The 23,519-nt window shown below is 38.3% G+C and overlaps 1 protein-coding gene across 1 annotated transcript in view; it reads right to left on the bottom strand.

Annotated features, from left to right (window-relative positions):
* Positions 1-256: 256 nt before the first annotated feature.
* LOC134538323 (uncharacterized) overlaps positions 257-23,519 on the bottom strand; it is a 36,927-nt gene continuing 13,664 nt past the window's right edge. The window contains exon 2 of the mRNA XM_063379541.1: positions 257-4,494. Within this exon, the coding sequence (XP_063235611.1) occupies positions 4,234-4,494 (261 nt within the window). The 3' untranslated portion in view covers positions 257-4,233. The remainder of the gene's footprint in view (positions 4,495-23,519) is intronic.

The following is a 23,519-nucleotide window of genomic DNA, read 5'->3' as shown; positions in this document are numbered from 1 at the left end:
GGCGCCTCTTGCGCGCCATCTGCGAACCAGCGCCGGATATTGTCGGGGCTGTTGGCGAGACGTGAGCCAGTGATGGGGATGTGCGAACAAGACTAAACTAAAAATCCCTGGAGGCAGAGCGAACCACGTCACCAGAGCAAGTATTCGATTTGTTTAAACTTTATTTTTAAGTTTCATCTTCGTAGTACGAATTGCGCCATGCTTAACACATTATTTTTGAACATCTATTTTTGACAAAAATAATATTTTCAAGACAATAGTTTCATTTTCCGATTTATTTAAGGCAACAGTGTTGTAGGTCTTTGTATATAAATACTGAATTTTGGACATAATGGTAAGAATGCTCTACACAATACATACATAGAGCAAAAAAATGTACATCTTAGAAAAAGCAGGCATAAATATGGGCATGATAGACAACATAAGTACAACTTATTTAAACACCAGTGTCAAAAACAGTATAATCTCTATACATAACACTCTAAAACACAGTTTATATCTGTTCCACGTGTGCTACACATTGTTAGAAATTGCAATAATTTGAGGAGTCTTCCTGAAGAATACACCTGAAATAAAAGCAGAGTTCTTAGCAGCTCCTGATGTTCGTGGCAACTGCTCTGGCTCCCGACAACACAGTTATGTACTCTCTTGTGACGAGGAGCGTACGCGGAACTTCATTTCGTGGGGGTGGGGTGGAACCTGTTTGCCTGCTGTTTGCTTAAATTATTTCCTGTTTTTGGTGGGAAAGACAGATTTTTTTTTTAGGATTTCGGGAATGGGTGAGGATATATATTCCCCCCAACTCCACCCCTTGCTCATAAACAAGGTTTTTGCTGCAGACGTAACACGTTTCGAAGGTATCGTTAGAACTCCAAAATGATCGTTGTGCGGTAATATTGCCAAGGGAGAGGTAGTCTCACCCCCCTTCCAGAACCCCTGTTGGAGAATGTGGAGGTACAATACAGAAGCAGATGATCAGAATGTTGTGCAGGAAAAAAGCGGAGTGGGGTGGGTGTGAGGGGGGAGCTGAATTGTTGCCCGTTGGATGTGCAGCCCTTCAGAATTTTTCTGGCAATGATTTGTTTGTACAGCGACTGGAAGGGCAGCCCATACAATTTCTGAAAACATGTTTCTTTAAGTGTTTAAATAATCCTGAAAACTTGCCCCTTGGAAGGGCAGCCCATCAGGATTTTTCTTACAGTAGTGTTTTTGAAAGATTGTCTGAATTGTTGCCCCTTGGATGGGCAGCCCATCAGGATTTTTCTGACAGTGGTGTTTTTTAAAGGTTGTCTGAATTGTTGCCCCTTGGATGGGCCGCCCTTCAGGATTTTTCTGACAGTGGTTAGTTTAGGTTAGGTTAGGTTAGGTTAGGTTAGTTTAGGTTAGGTTAGGTTAGGTGAGGTTAGGTTAGGTTAGGTTAGGTTAGGTCACTTTACAAACTAACCACTGTCAGAAAAATCCTGAAGGGCTGCCCTTCCAATGGGCAACAATTCAGTCGCCCCGGCAGTGTTGCCAACTCGTGGGATTTTTCCCATTTCGTGGGAATTTTGGGCTCAAAAATTTGAAAAAGGGAAAAAGGGAATATTAGCACTAAAATGCCTCAAATGTGGTCGAAAACTGTAAAGACAACATCTTGACAAATTTGATCTTATAAATAATATTTTAAAGGCGAGTTAAATATCAAATAAATCAAAGCAAACAATTCTATTGACTTGTTTCATTTGTAGGCGATTTCTGCTTTAGTGCTATGAAGTTTTCGTTCTTCCCATTATATGCTCTATGGGCAAAAGTTTTTTTTTTTATCTGTGACATTTGTAAGACTGCCAACTGGTAGAGCATTTTTCATAGATAAAGGTTGGTGGCATTTTTCGTATTATTAAGTTGCGTAGGTTTTAAAATCGTGCTACATGTCGTAAAACGTAAATAATTGGTAGTTTGTACAGCATGTGTGATGTAAATGACGAGAGTGTTTTTCACACAAAGAAACAAAAACTTTCATCAGGTAACAATGAAGACGATAGTGAAATACATGTTAAAAAACGTGTCACATCTGCCAAAACATTTCAGAACTCGTGGCTGCAAGAAGAAAAATTTCGAGGTTGGTTGCAGCCTGTTGATAGCGACAAGAATAAAGCATTTTGCCGAGCTTGTAATGTGGCTGTTTCTTGTGGAAAAAGTGAATTGGAAAAACATGCAGTTACAGGTAAGCATGTCAAAAATGTTAAACAAATAGGAAGTAACCAAAGCATTTTGAGCTGTTTTGCAAAAAAAGATGAAAACAAGGTGCATGTTGACAAAGTGAAGACTGCAGAAATAAAACTAGCAACTTTTTTCGCTGAACATAATGTTGCATTCCAGGTAGTTGAGCATTTAATTCCAATGATTAAGGAAGTCTTTAGTGATTCGAAAATAGCTGCCGATATTACACTAGGTCGCACAAAATGCACACAAGTAGTAAAAAACATTGTTGCACAAGTAGAAACAGAAAAGACAGTCGAGACACTTAAAACTGTACCTTTTTCTGTTTTGATTGATGAAACTACTGACATCGCAGACAAGAAATGTATGTGTATCCTGGTAAAGTACTTTTCACCCCTTAATGGACGAGTGAAAACTGAATTGCTTGAGTTGGTTTCGCTAGATGCTACAGATTGCTCTGCTGATAATTTGTTTATTGCTTTCTGTAACACTCTTGAGGCAAAGGATGTTCCTTTAAAGAATATAATTGGATTGGCATGTGACAATGCGCCTGTCATGGTCGGTTCACATAACTCTTTTGTTACAAGATTAAAGACTGTAACACCAGGTCTGATAGTTCTTAACTGTATCTGTCATACATCGGCTATAATAGCCAGCAAAGCATGCGAGAAACTTCCCTGGTCATGCGAAGAATTATTGCGATGTGTGTGCAGTTATATTTCTGGAAGTGCTAAGCGGTGTGCCATTTTGCGAGAGTTTCAAGAGTTTTTTAACACTGAACAGCGTAAGTTGCTCAAATTATCTGGTACAAGATGGTTGGTATTGCATCAATGTGTTGTTCGTCTTCTAGAGAACTGGGAACCTTTGCAACAATACTTCCAACTTGCCATTGTTGAAGATAAACTTAAGAGTGCAGAGTTCATTTTTAATGAACTACAGAACCACTACACCAAGGCATATTTGCTTTTTCTCAAGTATGTTTTGACTTATTTTAATTCTTTCAATGCACTTTTTCAGTCAAGAAAAATACTTATACATACACAAGTTGTTGGAAGCATCTAGCACCCTGATAAACAATTTTGCACAAAACTTTTTGAAAGCTGAGTGTCTCAATCAGCTGAAACAGACAAATGTGAACCATCCTTCAAATTTTCTCAACTTAGAGTCTATCTATCTCGGACCTGAGTGTGAGAAGTTTTTGCAGTCATTGCCGGAAGACTGTGCCTCGAGTGTCCAGCAGTTCAGACTGAAGTGCCTTGAGTTCTACATTTGTGCTACAGATGAAATGAAAAAACGTCTGCATTTGGACAGTGAACTCTTTCGAGAAATGAAATTTGTAGATCCAGCTGTTGCACTTGAAAAGTCAGAGAGAAATGAAGTTAAGGATTTAAGCACTTTAGCTTCGCAAATAGGCGGATTTGATTTGAATAATTTAGCTGTCGAATGGAGAAGTCTGCCACATAGTATAACTGCGGATCAGAAAAAGAAGTTTTTAGAAATGGATATTGACACAATGTGGGATAATATCTCTCAAATAAGAGATTTCAGTGACAAATTGTGTTTTCCAAACTTAAGTAGACTGGCTAAATGTGTTCTCTCTCTTCCTCATTCCAACGCAGAAGCAGAGAGGATTTTTTCAATGGTGACCGATATAAAAACCAAAAAAAGGAACAGGATGGGCGAAGAGACCTTAAATGCAGTTTGTTTTGTCAGGTCGGCATTTCAAACAAATGACATTGACTGCACAACTTTCAAAGTGCATGAAAGCCACCTAAAACTTCATAACAAGAAGAATTTGTACTGCACTACAAATGACGAAAGTTAAAATTATTTTTTTATTTAACAGTGAATGTGTTTGTGTAAATATAAATTGAAATAAATACCTTTACGTTAATGTTAGCTCTAAGAGTGTTACTAAATTTTTTTTAAAATAGCACGTGGGAATTTTTGTAGAAAGATGGGATTTTTTTTTGTCATAACATGGGAATTTCACATCTGTCTGGTTGTCAACACTGCGCCCCGGTGTGGGAAGCGCTAGTCGTAGTTGAAGCGCCGGCCGCCGCCGAACAGGTAGCCGAAGGCGGGGGCGTTGCGCACGTCCACGAGGCCGGGGCGACGCGGCGAGTAGAAGCTGCCGTGCGAGTGCGGGGCGCGCGCCGCTCCCACGGGCCCGTCCTCCGCCTCGCGCGGGTAGAAGGCCTCGAAGGTGCCCGCCGCGGGCAGCAGCGCCGGCAGCTGCGGGTCCTCGGGGTCGTAGGCCGCCGCCAGGAGCAGCAGCGTCGCGGCCCACGCCGCCTGCCGGCCAATGCCAATCCCATTGCTACTGCGACCTTACAAGTTAGTATGCAATTTCTTCCCAGATCACTAGCGACCCGCCCCGGCTTCGCACGGGTGCAATGCTGATACTAAATGAATCGCTTAATTATGAAAGGGCATAAGTCAAATTACTAAAAGATGTGGGAATATGCAAAAAAACTATATCATATATGTTATACGTTTCATACATCAAAATTAATATTTTTCCATTACTCTGTATCTAAATGTTAATACATTGACAAGTACATGCCTTGCAAGTATTTCATTTACTGCGAGAAAAAAAATGGTTAAATATCACAGACTTAAGCCTTTTTATAACTTAACCTTGCAAGTCAACAAAAGTTATGTAATAAAACATTTCAATCGAAAAACAATGATTTAATTCAACCTACATAGAGTTTGGAAAACATGTACACCATGGTATTGAACACTTTAAAGCATTTTCGCTGACCTAATAATGCATAACATCACAGGCATAACCATCATCCCACTTTAAACAACAGTGATGTAAGCCTACACATTGCTTTGAAATTATGTACAAAAGGTATTAATAACTTCTCACCTTGTATGTTCTAATGTAACAGTGCCTGTTACACAATGTTGTGTTTTATCTTTGTAACCAGCTGCAACCATATGATTATAAAAGGACATAAGTGAACTGACTAATTCCTTTTCATAACTAAATGAGATTTCCTGGCAGTCGGTAAACTAACTTCCTTGCATCAGACTAGTGTCTTTTAGTAACTAAACGATGCGTAAACACCCACAGATTTGCATCCTGTATGTAACTCATTTCTTCAAAAAAGTTGACTTATACCCTTTCATAAATAAGCGATTCAAATATACTACAGAATGTCTTTATATACAACGTTCACAGCTTTTTTTTGAACTCACGCCTTAAAACTATGCGTATGATTATGAACAAATTGCCATATAATTAGTATGTGCTGCAGTAAATAATATTTTTTTACTTACTATTCGTTCGACTCAAAACAAAAGATAATCAACAATTATCAACAACAATAGATACCTATTCTATTCATCACATTAGAAACCTCTAAAATTATCAGTGTTTCTCTACTATATTATGCATGTATTATACATATAAACCTTCCTCTTGAATCACTCTGTCTAGTAAAAAAAAACGCATCATAATATGTTGCGTAGTTTTAAATATATAAGCATACATAGGGACAGACAGCGGGAAGCGACTTTGTTTTATACTATGTAGTGATAACCATGGTAACCTTTAGTCTTTATATAATTATATAGTTTTATATTTCTTAAGACGCATTATGTAAAAAATGATGAGAGTGAATTTTTACGATGCGCGAGCACAATTAAACAATATTTTCATAGGATAAAAAAAAGGCTACATACAAATAAAAATGATATATGTACTTAAATCATCAACTTTAGTGATATATTGAATTCTGGCCCATATCATTTAAAATATTTATTTACTGTACATATTAGTGATAGAAATTGGTGTCTTTCAAATATATTTGCATTCGTTATTCTTGTGTGATTGGACCGTAGTTATCTCGACAATTCCTAGAAAATATCAAGCCAAAGGTGCCTTCACTTGATAGATGTTCTAATGGGTTGTCATTTGGAACATGAGTAGAGATTTCTGAGGTGGAAGTTTAGCGAAAGAAATTTAGCTCATTTAAATCAGTTATTGAGACATACTGCATCTACGGAGGTGTTCTTTGACTGGCATTTATAACTTCTCACGTGAGATAATAGGGTATAAATGAACAATCAAGTCCTTTAATTTTAGTTACGAATATGACCACTGTAACATAGTATTAACATTATAAATTTGAAAATAATTGTTATTTTACTGGATAATTATTGGGAAACTTAAATATATAAAGGATGACCCATCACCTTCAATATACGTGTCTCATTTCTACCTCGTGATCAGAGAACTACGATGAAAGTGTGGGTCTCTGACTCTGATGCGATGCTGCGACTAGTGTAGTCATTTGTGAACACTCAGGGTCACAAGTGCTGAAGTCTGGTGGACGCACACTAAATACAAACACGTTCAAGCAGCGAGCTGCCCAGAGGACAGTGTCCGAACCCTCGTCATATGCACAGAGAAGGCGTCACAACTCAACCGTTGGACTTGAAACTGGCGTCTTAATGGTTTGTGTTACCACTAAAACCAAAATATACAATTTGAATTATATAGATATCATGCCTGTAAAATAATGTACATATGATTTGTTTCTAGCTAGCTATTTAACTAGCGAATAAAAACTTAAAATCCAAAATAGTGAATGTGTACGAGTCTTAACCAAGTACTCTTTGTTTAAGATAAGTTGCGACTTTTTTGACATATATTCAGACTTTAACTCAATAATATGACAAAATAAACAGACCAAACAAAGATTCACGTAGCACCAGACTGGCGTATCATGTATCGGTCATTTTGTTAAGGGCCGTCATCGAGATTTTTGTTAATGTTTGGATTTACACTGAGGGGACGAAAATCGCAAGTTTATTGCTAACATAAATTTTGGACACAAAAGTTGTATGATGCGTGCAGATCACGTTTACAGTTATGTGCTTGGTAACGTGTACGGTCTTTAGATTTGTTTTTAACTGTGGGGTTTGAAATTCATTACGTTGAGGGTTGGGACCCCGACACAATTATTTGCCCCCAGGTCCTTTGTATCTCTCGATCGGCCTGAATTTGTCAGTTTGGCAAGGAAGTCCAGCTGTGTAAGTGTGCATGTTCGCCGGAGCACCTGCCAGGAGTGGAGTGCCTGACTGCCTGACTGCCTGACTGCCTCGTGGGGCGGGATGCGCGCACGTACGGCCGACGCAGCCGGTGATCAGGTAAATAACACCTCGTCACCGGCCCGTAATGAGATGTAAATTGCGGAGAAGCTGCGGCCCGCTCCTTCTGAGTCACGCCGGCGGAGCTAAGGAGGGCTCACGACACACGCGCCCTTCTCTCGACGAGCTGCTGCAGTTGAGGTCCGCGCAGGCCTTCTCAACATTCTGGTTGGACGCACGAGTTCTAAAAGCGCGGGAGCGCTAAGGGCGACACTGTGTCGCGCATTACACGTCTCTTCGCCTTTAAGCGCCAAGCACTGAACTGGCGTGCAGTCTTCTCATCGGTATCGCGCCTCTATGGGGCTTGTAGCGGTAACCTTATTATTTCATGGTGGGATATTAAAGATGAAGGCTCCCTGCACGCACGTAAAAATGACCGTGAAATCACCCGTTTTAGCCTTTCATTACTGTCCGAAAAACACACGTTATGGAGAAAACCATAGAACTAAACTTACGTAGAAACATGCAATGGCTCTTGAATGTTATTCTTAATAAATCTGGAGCAGTTTGTAAATCACGCGTAGGGGAAAGGTGTACAAAATTACATAGGCGGGTAAAATGGCACACTCGCTTCTCTCAGAAATCAAAGACAAATTAGTTCCGAAAATGACGTGCAAATGGCCGTTTAGTTATTTGTCGCAACCTGTCGCGTAGCCAGTGGCGTCCGTTCGGCCGCGTGAGGTGGACACTTGTTTGTTTGATTTTTGCAGTCACGAGTTTTACTCAGACGGATTTTGTTTCTCCTTAAAAGTAAGTATTTTTCCACTTTCATTTTTTTTTATTGACTTGAGTTCATTGTAAACATAATAAATAACTCCAAAAATGTGTTGAAAACTCAAAGTTAATATAATATTTTTAGTTATTATTTTCTAATGTTTGAGGTTATATGGCGGACAAAATGTCATGCCTCTTGTGCGGGTAAAATGGTCTAGTATGTCGTTTGACCCACCATTTTTTTCTCTCCATATAATAGAACAAAATGCCTCGCAAAAGTTCTAGAAAGACAGACCGACAGGGTTGGGAAAATACTCCATGGAAAAGGCTATTGAAGCTGTGAAAAAAAATGAGATGGGCTGTTTGATGACTTCCAAAGTGTTTAAAGTCCCACAATCGACTCTTAGAAGACATGCACTGGAACAAAACAAAGTCTTAGCTCAAACAACAAAAGGTATGGGTATCTACCTACTTAATATTTTCTAGAATTTCGTGGCTTGTTAGCATCATAAAAGCGCATTTAATCGTGTACCTTATTGTTTTAGACATGGGTAGGTACAAGAGTGTTTTCACATATGAGATGAAACGAGAGCTGGTTGAACATATTAAGCTACTGGAAACGAGGTTGTTTGGATCCACACGGAAGGAAGTTCTGGATTTAGCCTACCAATTTGCAAGCGTGAATAATATTCTTAATAATTTTAATGAAGAAAAGAAATTGGCAGGCAAAGAATGGTTGGCTGGATTTCAACGCATATACCCGGACATATCTTTAGTGAAATCAGAAGTAACTTCAGCTGTCACTGTTTTTTTTATCACCTGCCAAGACATAATTCAGAGCAGTAACATTTCTCCGCATAGGCTCTACAACGTCGACGAGTTTGCTTTATCAACAGTTCAGAGACCCCAAAAAGTGTTTTCTACTACTGGGAGTAAGCAGGTTGGGGTTTTAACTAATGCTGAAAAGGGATCTCATGTGACAGTTGTTTGTTGCATGAGTTGAAATGGCCATTTTATCCCGCCGTGCTTAATTGATCCAAGAAAAATCATGAAACAGGAGTTGATACCTGTAGATGAAGCTCCAACCGGAGTTTGGGCATTGCACAGGAATCAGGTTGGATACAACAACAATATTTCATAAATGGTTGATGCTCTTTCAGTCGCATGTGCAGATGTGCCAAAACAAACGAAGAGATTTATTTGTGAACTCTGCATAATTCCAGATTGATTTCCAGTACAAATATGGTATGCCATTTTGTCCACACCACGTACGTAATTTTACCCGCCTAGGGAAAACAAAATGGTTTTTATCCAAGTTTTTAAAATGTAGGCCTATTCATAATTATTTTGCTATTGATTAAAGTTGATTGATCTCTATAATTGTAATTAAGCATGAACCAAAGAACATAAAGCTGCATAAAGTGTTCAAAATTAATAGTAAATAAACATTTGATGACTGATTTTACAACTAGTATGTCATTTTGTACGCCCTTCCCATACACCCAAGGATCTGCATGCCGTTTGGCGACCATGCAGGCGGCCGCGTGCCCCGCCTAGTCAGGGGTATAGACACCATGGGCGCCACTCTGGCGGCGATCGTGGTAACTAACTGCTGGACTGCGGGAATTGAGACTGCGCGTCGCCAGCCTTCAGGGGAAATGGTCTAAACTCTTAAACGATTAGCAACATGGATTGTTGTAAAAAGAGAAAAAAGTAACGCAAATTGCTGTGCGGTTTGGTACATTAATTCTTAAAGAAATAAGTAATTAGATATTGTGTTTTATTCACTCCCAAAGCGGAAGACTTAAGAGGAACGAAAGGAAATTTGTGCATTAAAGCTGTATGTCTACACTGCTTATAAACTATAATAAAGTTTTTAAAATATATATATATATGTATGTATACACTATTCAGAAACCGTTGATTTACGCACAAACTATGTGGAGATTATGTTACTGACACGGAAATCACATACTTGACCTAAATTCGTGCATAGTCTTTAGCTGAGATAGTAAAAGGGGGAATACAAACTGTAAATTAGTAAGAGAATTCATTTATTTTCATGCTGTAACAACCATCTTTATATATATATATATATATATATATATATATATATCTTGTGTGCGTGTGTATGTCACTGAACTCCTAGACGGCTAGACCGATTTTGATGAAATTTTTTGTGTGAGTTCACGGGGATTCGAGGATGGTTTATATTCACAATTGGATATTTTATCTCGATTCTGAGTTAAGAAAAAACTAAAAAATGTAATGTGTGTCATAGATATACAAACTGTTAGTGTCATTCCTCTATGTCTGCCGAGCAATAGCTTTCAAGCCATTACGTTACGTTTTGCTATTGTAAGGAACTAAGTAGAGAGTAAGAAAAAAAAGCTCTTGACAGTTTGTAGTGTCGCCATATTTTTTTCAATTTTCAATACCGTTTTTGTATATTACAATTTAAATTGCAGAAAAAAATCATGTTTCATAGACACATAAATAGTGAGTGTGTCATTTCTCTATGTCCACGAGGTCTCGCCGCGTTATTTTCTCCTTGGGGCGAACCCGTCCGCTTAATTAAATAAACAGCTTTTATCGTTGAACGATTTCATGATTTATTTCATGAAAATCTGCTCTCATAAAAAAGTTAGTTTTATAGACATTCAATAGGTGTCTCGCTCTCTCTGAAGATCAATCTATGAATCGTTACAAATTTATTTCCTTTATTTTTTTAGTTTGATTTGATACAATATGATTTCACTAAAAGTCAATTTCTACCCATTCCTATTTTCATTTCCACATTACGAAGTTTCACTTCTTCCACGCGGAGGGACTCCACGCAATATATTTGCATGCAATTAAAAACTATTTTTTAATGATGCCAAAGAAGTATAACTTCACATGCGCGTACCTAAGTACACGCACCCATTTTTTAAATTTAATTTCTTCTATATATATTTTTCCTCCCTACCTTGGGCACTCATAATTCTTTTAAATTTCACGTGTATGTTTTCAATGTCATTCGAGTTGTACAAATTTTTTTTGTCAAATTGGTCATTATTTATACTTTGTTTCATTTTGGAAACATACGTATTTTAGGTATTATGACAAATAAAAAAAATTAGTTTCACTAACATTCTTAGGTTTTTATTGTGTGGATAGTTTCAAGTTTAATATTATGTAGGTACATAAATTCTTAAACTTATAAATTTCTTCGAAATTTATTCATAGGTAGGTAGGGCCTACTAATATTTTCTATTTGTCAATATTGTACCGTTACGGTGCATAGTTATCTTACAAATTGTGCATGTAATTCATTTAATTATTTTTTGTTACTCCATGGTTGCGGTCAAAGACAACCATGTCTATGTGTACATTATTCTTTGGAAAGGCTTGTTTATGAAAAATAAGGTGGTTGCTAAGGACGCTAAAAAGGAAAATGTATGTAATTAATGCCGAGAAGATTGAAAATAATATTACTAATCCTATCTGTTCATTCAAGAAACAATGTTCGTATTGTAAGTTCATCCTGCTGATGTGGTATGTGTACTTTATTACATGTCTTTTCGGGTTCTACAAGATTCAATAATTATATACATATAAGTAACAGTCTAAAGTGAAATCGGTGATATTTTTAACAAGAAAAGCTGACAATTAAATATAATTTAAAATGAATCAAATATTTTCCGGATAATATGTTTTTCTGTTGAAAGAAATCAAGTCATTTTCGGCCCCCAGCAGTCTCGTTAGACAGAACTCAAGAAATGCTACCCTGAGATTAAACTATAGCCGAGGAATTAAAATAAATTTTAACCTTAAAGGAAATAATAATTAAAAATTGTTTGGTGTCATAATTAAACATAGACATCTTAACTAAACATTCATTATATTTAAGAACACTTGAGTGTTATATGTCCGACCTAATCCGTGTACTTGATCAAAACTCAGTCTGGTACAGGGTAGATCCTATAAATTATATATTGTAGTTATACAATAATGGTAATTCAAATATAAGCTTTCATACCTAGTGTAAACATACTAATAATTCTTAAATTTGTATTTATCATTTTATTATAAAATTTGTCTACGGATCTGGATACATAACAGTGTGATGTATATACGCAAGGAACATATACGCACATAAAAATTTGTCAACTCAACGTGGGGCTCGATATTAAGCCAGAAATTGATTTGATTTGGTTGATAGGTATTATTCTTTTGTGTGGTATAACCCACTAAATTTACCATGTCTAGACAAACTACCGCCGGATATTGTCTGCGAAATCGCTCTGAAATGCATCCTGATAACGAATTAAATGTAGAAAAGCAATCATCAAGTAGCGAAAATCTGACTGCAAATTCGGATAACCTAAGTATAGTAGATAATGTTAATGATGACATTGACAGTGCATTGATGACACGACAAGGGGAAAACGAGGAGGTGGAGCGGCCGTTGTTAGACGAACCAAACTTATCTCACGCTTTTGTACAGCCAGATGCATTGTTAGAAAACAATGATATAGTTAACACTCAACACCCTACATTATATGACCAATTTCAAGGTGAAGATACCGAAATTAATAAAGATGTTGGCAGATCTATTACTGCAAATAGTGAGTACACACGTACACCGGTAATTACTGTGGAAATATTACAAGTGTTGGCTAGTTTTAAGTCAGATTTTCAATCTAGCCTAGAGTCTGGTTTGAACAGCGTACGATCTGATATAAATGGTTTAGAGGTTAAGGTGAGCAGTGGTCAGTCTAGCCTACGTGCTGATTTTCAGTATGGTCTAAGTAACGTACAGAGGGATATTGGAGAATTACAGGACAGGTTAGGGGCACAAATAGCAGAACAGAATTCTGCTATTGAACATCTCAATGAACGAGTATCACAAGGACAGTCGCGACTTGATATTTTAGAAACGAAGACCACGTCTTTATTAACTGCTGCTCAGGAGAAACAACAAGAAATTCAGAACCAGTGCACGCACAACCATATGTTACTGAGGTCTGAAATACACAAGCAGGCAGAACAGCTGAATTTGAGGTTAGAGCAGGTGGAAGAGTCTACTGCTACTTTTCACAGCAAAGTAGATGCTCTAGGAACTAACTGCATCCAGGTAGCTACCGAAACAGTAAGTAGTCACACTGAACTGTTACGAAACCAGGTTAAGGAGCTGGAGCGGCGGTTAAGCAAAATAAGCTGTGATATGTCACCTCCCCTACGAACACTAAATAATACTACACTTATTCAAGCACCTAGAGTCGATTACATTCCTGAAACAGCGGTAAATGATCATATTTCAGGACAGGCATTGTTGAGTAATACCGTCAGTACCCCAAACATAGACCCTGCCACGCTTATGCATCACCCGGCACGCCATTGGTCTGAGGCAATGCCGACATTTTCCGGAAAAACATCCGAAAATCCTATCAGATTCCGTAATAAGTTTGAGGAATACGCCCAAACGTTTGGACTACAGGACACAGAAAAATTAAAATGCCTAAACACTGCTTTAAAGAGTCACGCATTTTATTGGTGGGAGATGGTCAACACTACGATCACGTCATACGAACATTTCAGAGAATCGTTTAAACAGCAATACTGGAGCTTAAGGATCCAGGGAAATTTGCGTGCGCAACTACATACTGAGCGGTATGATCATAAGCGAGGAATGTCGCTAGAAGCTCATGTATCCAGCATGTTTGAACGCACTCGTTATTTGGATTTGCAGATGACGGATGACGAATTTTTCGCCACCATACTGACGCAATTACCGATAAAATATCAATTGCAATTGACTGGTAGGACATACAGAGAAATAAATGATTTCCGAGAACAACTACTAAATTTTTATAAACTCGAGAAAATGAATCGCACACAAACACCTCGCGATAATCCTGTCCACGACATTGTTCAACATTCGAAAAATACCCCCGTTCATAACTATTGGCATAATAGAGATAATCGACCTAAGGATGAACGAAAAGCCGCGGTAAACTACGTACGCTGGCAGTACCAGGAAGAACGACCAAGGCACCGAAACAATTTCAAGGGAAATTATCAACAATCAAACCAGCACCAGCGAAAGGCTGCATACAAAGGGAAAACATGGTGGTCTCGCAACAAGTGGTACAGTAATGATCATGAAGAGGATTACCATCAGAATAGGTACAGCAGGAGCGACAACCGACAAAGATCACTAACACCAGAACAACAGCCTTCCAGGGAATCCATGTACGAGAAACGGCGAGCTTATTCCGATGACGAATATGAAGATTCACGCAAGGCGCACGAGACAAAAGAATACCAGCAAGCATCGAGACACTGCACGGAAGATCAACAGCCATTATCCCAGTCTATTACTGTACGAGGAGATCGTCTCAGCACCAGAACAGCAGGGTACGCCTCTAACAGTAAACAAATCATTTCTACATTTCCTCCACCGTTCACTTCAACATTATCACCACAACCACAACATGGCTATTTTTCTAGGAACGAGCCATTGAACCCTACAGCTCCAAACTTCCAAACAGCTGTAAATAATGCCAACAAAGCAGGCATATGGATGCCGTCAGGAGCTGCTACATCTACAGTAACCGACGGAAGAGAGGAAGGTGACCAGACGTTAAACTAGAACAGGTCAAGGTAATATCGCCCGGACCGATACCCTAGTACCTGGAAAGAGGTTAACTCCATTTGAAATCCTTTGTCTGAACTGTTCCGATGCGATAGACCCGCGTTACCTTCCTGGACTAGACGAGAAATCATCAAGAGAAGACCTACCTACGAGCGAAGATGTCCATCAGCTAGTACAGGCTAAACTACTGTCTGCCGCAGCAACAAGATGCCGAAGAAAGCCAGCATCTAAGAGAAGTAGCTTCGAAATTGGATCGCTAGTTCTTCGTAAGACGTCCAATATTAGCAAGAAATGGTATAATGTAACCAGCAAGTTATTCTTACTATTCACTGGACCATATGTGATTACTGAAGTCATCAATGAAAATTGCTATACGCTAGCTGAGGTAGATACTAAGCGTGTAATTGGTAGATACAATATTGCTCAATTACGCGAATATAAGCCTCCGATAGTTAGATAAATTGATGTCAACACAATGCTAATGTAATCTGTTATGAAAGTAAACAATTGAGTATGGTCAGTTAAATGAAATTTAATTATCTACATAGTTCTCCAGAGTAGAGAGAAAATTCAGCTGCATCGTGTATAACAGTATGGTACAGTAGTTATAAGTGCCGACGAGTCGCTGGAATTGACTGACTGTGTTTTTTTTTTGTGTCGGCTGAAGTATTTTCCAGTCGATGTCCGACGTATAGGTGAGGTGTGATACCGCCTGCGTACGGAATATTATGTCACAGTTCGGCGAAGTCCGAGGACTTAAAGCATAGATTCTATTTACTGTGATTTGTGTTCAAACCATGAGTTTGGCATTAACACGTCAGGTCAAGATATACAGAAACTATTCGGTATCAACTAGTACACTACTCAAGCACGAGAGCCAGTATTATTTAATTTGACGAGATTTTATCATATGATAGCTGATTTTACTCACATGTATATTTCAATAACGCCTGTTACATTTTGTGATCTGACGAAAAGCGTATTTTAGAACAACATCGTAACTATCAGGCTCTAAATCAGTATTACCTGCAAAATAAAGGAAGAGAATGAGTAATTACCTTGTTTGATGATAATTCAGTTGGTATCCAGTGAAATAAGAAAATATATGTATCCTCACTCGTAGTTGACACTATGTCGATTGGATTGAAAAATTTTAAAATTTTAATTATCTTAAGAAGCACACGAAAGGTGTACGGTATTTACAACGCCTCCGAAAAGCGTTTATTCGCCTTGTCAACGCAACGCATCGCTATACACTGTTTACATTTTTTTTTCCTCAGCTGACAAGCTAATTAAAAAAAAATTGACCCTAGGTTATTATGTTAATCTAACACAACGTTAGTGTTAAATATTATTAAGTGTATTTAATTTAGTTAAAAAAAAAAATATATTCTGTACCAGACAACTTCAAGAAAAGAAGCTTTGTGTAGGTGTAAGACTTGCTCAAGGAATAGTGCAAGTAGACACATTTAATTTCGAAATTGGGACACGCTATGTTTCAAAGTTTGTGATAGTTATATGTAAGTGCTGGGACACCTACCATTAAACCCAAAAACCATTTAAGAGACTTGTATAATGGGTATCTGAACGACGATCAGCGGATGGTTGTGAGTCCAAGTGGCGGAAGCGGCACGGATCGCTGCCACGTGCTTCGTCGCGGTGATGGCGCTGTCGCCTGGGAGAGGCGCCTGTCATCGGCAGCAGCGACGCATGGACCAGAATCACTATCATCACCCCGAGGCTGACGACTAGTGACTGCCTGTCAACCCAGGAAGCTGCTTGAGTGGTGTCCACTGTCAGGACACTGCCAATCGACCTGTACCATTGCCTCTACCCAGGTACACTGTTGTTTTCAACATGGAGGTAAGAGTGCACCGTGATATCTGCTTGTTTGTGTCGTCGTCATTGAACATCAACGCAGGATATGCAGAGGGTGGAGTCAGATGCTGCTGTATAATGCAGTACGTCTTCGTGCAACGAGATACAACATTGCTTCGGACAGACATCACCCATTGTTGTGAATGTTTATGTTACAGTGTGTGTTGATCGCCCAAGCGATAGTATGTTTTTTATTTAGTAATACAGTTGAGTGTACACGGTTAATGTGATTCTAGAGATTGTTAATGAACACAAAAACTCCATAGTCGAATTACTGTGTGCTGACATAGTCTGTTTTGTGTCATTATCAGAAGCGGCAATTATGTACCGTTACGGTGCATAGTTATCTTACAAATTGTGCATGTAATTCATTTAATTATTTTTTGTTACTCCATGGTTGCGGTCAAAGACAACCATGTCTATGTGTACATTATTCTTTGGAAAGGCTTGTTTATGAAAAATAAGGTGGTTGCTAAGGACGCTAAAAAGGAAAATGTATGTAATTAATGCCGAGAAGATTGAAAATAATATTACTAATCCTATCTGTTCATTCAAGAAACAATGTTCGTATTGTAAGTTCATCCTGCTGATGTGGTATGTGTACTTTATTACATGTCTTTTCGGGTTCTACAAGATTCAATAATTATATACATATAAGTAACAGTCTAAAGTGAAATCGGTGATATTTTTAACAAGAAAAGCTGACAATTAAATATAATTTAAAATGAATCAAATATTTTCCGGATAATATGTTTTTCTGTTGAAAGAAATCAAGTCATTTTCGGCCCCCAGCAGTCTCGTTAGACAGAACTCAAGAAATGCTACCCTGAGATTAAACTATAGCCGAGGAATTAAAATAAATTTTAACCTTAAAGGAAATAATAATTAAAAATTGTTTGGTGTCATAATTAAACATAGACATCTTAACTAAACATTCATTATATTTAAGAACACTTGAGTGTTGTGTCCGACCTAATCCGTGTACTTGATCAAAACTCAGTCTGGTACAGGATAGATCATATAAATTATATATTGTAGTTATACAATAATGGTAATTCAAATATTAGCTTTCATACCTAGTGTAAACATACTAATAATTCTTAAATTTGTATTTATCATTTTATTATAAAATTTGTCTACGGATCTGGATACATAACAGTGTGATGTATATACGCAAGGAACATATACGCACAATATTGTTATTTTTTTTACATTACCTACTTATTTGCAAGGAGTTTGGTTTAGTGTTTATAATTTATCTGCTGAGCGTCAAGAGTCTTAGGGCTGCTGAGACCGAAGACAGAAATATTTATCAATTATGTAATATATTGTTGAAAAATTTGAATTTAACTATTTCAGGAAAGTTGATTTTTTTTATTAATTAGAATAGTTACGTGTAATTGGCATCTTCCTTTATTTCATATTAAACATTATGTTTGGTTGAGTGTGAGATAATTTTATTTATGTATGTTTTAATTTCATTTAATTTCTTATATATATATTCTTACCTACCTACTTCTATTAAATTTCAGGCGGATGTTAACATTGTCATTCCAGTTGTATAATTTTTTGTCAAATTAGTTGTTATTTATACTTTTTGTTTCATTTTGGACTATGTTTTTTTTTATACTTAATTCAAAGATTTGTGGTGTGTACAGGGAGTGATGTCTCTAATAATTTCTATACTCCTTTGGATAAGCGGAATATTGCCACCACAGTTTTACATATAAAGAAATCCTACAAATGTTTTAAACATTATGACAAATAAATATAGATTCACAAACATCCTTAGTTTTTTTTTTTTTTTTGGGTGTGTATAGTTTGAAGTTTAATATTATGTATGTACGTAAATTCTTAAACATAGAGTTATTTATTAATTTATTTAGATAATTATTCATAGGTAGGTAATAAGCTTTCTATTTGTCAATATTGTTATTATGGTAGATAGGAGTACAGTAAATGCCTACATTCTTATATTCCTTTATATCTCTTTCGATTTGGAGTGTTTCCGAGCAGTGGCGTAGCCAGGATTAGCGTATGGGGGGTGTTAAGAAGCATGCCCCCCCCCCTTCCCCCCGTATTAAAGCGGGGGGTCCGGGGGTCCTCCCCCGGGAAAATTTGGATTTTAAGGTGTAAAATAGTGCTATTTTAGCAGTTTTCGGTACTTAAATTTAAATATTGTAATGGTAAAAATTTTATTAATTTTAATATGAAATTTTGTTTGAGTGATGAATAAGAAATTAATTAAAGATTTGGTGCTAAGGGGGGGGTTCGAACCCCTAAAACCCCCCCCTGGCTACGCCCCTGTTTCCGAGCCATTCGGGGTCCTCAACGTCAACCCCCCCCCCCCCAGGTGGTTAAAGCCCCAAAATTTCGAAAGTTTAAAAAATTTTAAAAATCTATCTCTTTCTATTTTAAGTGTTTTCGAGCCATTCAGGGTCCTCGAACCCCCCGCCCCCCTCTGGGAACAAAGCCCCAAAATTTCGACAATTTCAGGAATTTCAAATATCTATTCTTTCGAGATGGAGTGTTCCAAACCATTCGAGGTCCTGAACATCCACTTTCCGCAAAAGTGAAAGCCCCAAAATTTTAAAATATAAGAATATATATAAATTGGATGTTGGCATGTATGTCGTCGATAAACTCTTACACCGTTTGACCGATCGCCATGAAAGTTGGCACATCGAAGTGTTTTTATCATGGAGAAGGTTTTTATGCTAACAATTTTTTTTGTAACTCGCCGCTAGATGGCGCTGTAGCGCATCAACTTCTAAACCTTTCAACCGATCGCCATGGGTAAACAGAAAATCATAGGTCACAGATACACAAACAGTAATTATGTGTCATTTCTTAATGTTTACCACACTGGACATATCGCTATCCATTTTGCTGTAACTCGCGGACAATATATCACCCGGTGTTCAGCCCGGGCAAAGCCGGGTACTGCAGCTAGTATCTGTTTAAAAATTTAAACAAAAATATATGAATCAATAGAACTACGTATTTATTTTTACGGATTTCACATCCCGTTAAGGGAGAGTTTTACAATACCGACCACCTTAAGGTCTTTCAACGATAATTAAAGTACCTAATGAGTAGTATACGAATGTATGTCCGGAAACAGGCGTCAGGCTGTGGTGCCGACCGCCATCTTGGATTGTGACGTCACGGCGGCCATCTCTGTCGTCACGGCGGCCATCTTGGATGAGCGTAACGGGACACAGCGTAACGGGACATAACGTAACGGGACAAGTAGATCACGGCGGCCATCTTGGATCCGCCATTTTTGATGTCATTTTGTTTTCTAGAAAATTCCGGCATTGTGTTGTCCGCCATATTAAATGATGACGTCACCGTTGCAATTATCGTTATGGTCGCCATCTTGAAATTTAGACACCATCTTGGAAATCCGCAATTTTTATGTTAGAAAATCGGAATAAATTCCAAAATTCATCAAAAAATTAACTTATTCGAATTTTGATTGATTATATCGATCACCGTCCTCGGTTCGAACCCGGTGAGTGCAAAAAAAAACTAAAAATGGCGACAGGCTCCTTCCTCAATGGTGGATGCAGGCAGACTGACTCCTACCACTTTTTTTCAAAGCATATATATCGTCAGCTGGTATGACGACATGTCCGCCATCTTGTCTTCGTCCGCTGGAGATCACCATCTTGTTTTCGTCCGCTAGAGTGTGCTGATACCATGTTAGTATAATTATCTGGTCACCACACCTTTGACCTTGATCTTTGACCTTGACCTTGAAATTTGACCTTGACCTTGAAATTTGACATTGACCTTGAAATTTGACCTTGACCTTGAAATTTGACCTTGACCTTGAAATTAGACTTTGTCCTTGAAATTTGACTTTGTCCTTGTCGACCATCATGGATCCGACATTTTATGTTCAGTAAATGCTACCAGGAGCTACCACCTGCTGGAGTACGCCATATTGTGTGTGTGTACTTGTATTATAGAGTACATTTCCATCTGGATAATTGTATTCTAACCCGCTACAGTGCAGTAATCATTTATTATGGAGGTGCCCCCCGCCATCTTGAAATTCGGCCGCCATCTTGAAATCATGTAATAATGTAGCTAGAATAGCGGGAAAAAATCCAAAATTCATTAAATAAATTTGTAATCCATATAATGATTGATTGGATCGACTAAGGTCCTTGGTTCGATCCCTGGCCGATACAAAACAACTTTAATTTAAAAAATACTAAAAAAGTGTTAGGTTTGAGCAAATAAAACCACAACAAGTTCTTTTAAAAAAATTTTATTACATAAATACAACACTACTTTAAGTACAAAAAACAATACACAGACAAATTACCAAAGCCTTTTGGATTCCTCGATTCAAACAGTCTTCTTATTGTACGGACTAAGCCTTTTACATGACTTTAAATGTCTATCCGATCCGTTCATCACCACAGCCAGAGACGGACTGAGTTCATAGCACTTATATAGTCTCATTAGCCGGTACAACACATGAGTCAAATCAATAACCATGTTCATTATACATCTCGGAGCATTTTTTATAATGACGATGTAAGCTATCGAGACGTGCAATTAGTTTATTGCACTTATAGCACTGAAATTGTATTCTTTGAACATTATTAGAACAACCGCTTCTTTCATGTCTGCGAGCATTTGAGGTGATAGTAAATGATGCACCACAGTATTTGCACTGATGCGAAGTACGCTCTTCATTAATTGAAGTATTCAATGCTGATGAAACTTCAGCTGATGGTGGAACAGCACATATCGAAGTCTCCTCCAGTGTTGTCAGAGGCGTTGCCAACGGGATCTGCTCCAACATCGTCGGCGCCGACGTCATGGTTCCCGTAGTCGATGGTACATCCTCCATCGAGTACGATGTTAAAGTCGGTAAAGATGCTATCGAAGTCTCAAGAACAGGCAATTACACGACTTATGCACCAGAAGAAACAAACTAGGTGAGCCGTACACCGTCGACGGCAGTAACAAACTGAGCGTCCTGCTGTCTAGGACTCGCTTATATACATGCACCGTATGGAATAATACGCTAGTCAAATCAAGAACAATTTACTAAAATACTAGAGTCAAAACAACATTAAAAAAATAGAAGCACCATCAACAAAAAAGGAAGCACATTTGGAAGCACCTTCAAAAAAGGAAAAACAATAGGAAGCACCGACTAAGAAAAGGCAGCACATTTGGAAGCACCGACAACGAAAAGGCAGCACATTTGGCAGCACCGACAACGAAAAGGCAGCACATTTGGAAGCACCGACTACGAAAAGGCAGCACATTTGACAGCACCGACAACGAAAAGGCAGCACATTTGGAAGCACCGACTACGAAAAGGCAGCACATTTGGAAGCACCGACATCGAAAAGGCAGCACATTTGGAAGCACCGACAATGAAATGGCAGCACATTTGGAAGCACCGACTATGAAAAGGCAGCACATTTGGAAGCACTGTCATCGAAAAGGCAGCACATTTGGAAGCACTGTCATCGAAAAGGCAGCACATTTGGAAGCACCGACTACGAAAAGGCAGCACATTTGGAATCACCGACTACGAAAAGGCAGCACCGGCAACGAAAAGGCAGCACATTTGGAAGCACCGACTACGAAAAGGCAGCACATTTGATAGCACCGACAACGAAAAGGCAGCACATTTGGAAGCACCGACTACGAAAAGGCAGCACATTTGGAAGCACCGACAACGAAAAGGCAGCACATTTGGAAGCACCGACAACGAAATGGCAGCACATTTGGAAGCACCGACAACGAAATGGCAGCACATTTGGAAGCACCGACTACGAAAAGGCAACACATTTGGAATCACCGTCATCGAAAAGGTAGCACATTTGGAAGCACCGACTACGAAAAGGCAGCACATTTGGAAGCACCGACAACGAAAAGGCAGCATATTTGGCAGCACCGACAACGAAAAGGCAGCACATTTGGCAGCACCGACAACGAAAAGGCAGCACATTTGAAAGCACCGACTACGAAAAGGCAGCACATTTGAAAGCACCGACAACGAAAAGGCAGCACATTTGAAAGCACCGACAACGAAAAGGCAGCACATTTGGAAGCACCATCATCGAAAAGGCAGCACATTTGGAAGCACCATCATCGAAAAGGCAGCACATTTGGAAGCTCCATCAACAACAAAAAAAAAGGCAAAAAGGAAGCACAAGTTACGAGATCTAAGTCTTAGTTAGAAATCAGAATACAAGAAATAAAAACATTAAATTCTTATAATTTAAATTATTTATTTTATTGCTTTACATTATACAAATGCAAGTAAAACAAGCCATTATTGTATGTAGCCAGCATTCCTCAGTTCCTTGAGTATGAAGGATATTTCTTTGATGCACGAATAGTTTCCTGCACAAAGCGAACCATGCAGAAGTCTTAGCCGATCAACGAATATATTTGGATCTTTCCATTATGTGTAATCATTCTCTTCTACCACCATCTTCCTTGCACCTTTATAATAAATATTATGATCTCTGGTGTCTTCCGTTTTACCACCAACCTCAGGGTAACTTTCATGTTTGAGACGGTGATCTTCACAAGCTTGATCAGATTTATTTAATATATCACATCGTTTCCACCCTTTCGGTCACAGGACACCGCCACATTCTTCGATCTTGGCAGCTTTAGGTGGGGGTAAGTCTGCCAGCAGCCACCATTGAGGATGGAGCCTGTCGTCATTTTTAATTTTTTTTTGACCTCGTCAGGTTCGAACCGAGGACTCCGAACTCCGTGTCTAAAAAGTACGTTTTTTAAAACAATATATATTTAAATTTTATTAATTGAATTTTTTATAAATTTTAAAATTTTTTTAATTTAAATCGGATAATAAATAAAAAAGTTAAAGATGGCGACCATAACGATAATTGCAACGGTGACGTCATCA

The sequence above is a fragment of the Bacillus rossius genome, chromosome 1 (genome assembly GCF_032445375.1).
Source record: "Bacillus rossius redtenbacheri isolate Brsri chromosome 1, Brsri_v3, whole genome shotgun sequence".
Classification (NCBI taxonomy): domain Eukaryota; kingdom Metazoa; phylum Arthropoda; class Insecta; order Phasmatodea; family Bacillidae; genus Bacillus; species Bacillus rossius.
Note: the sequence above shows the minus strand (reverse complement) of the source record. Positions and strands in the feature narration are given on the sequence as shown.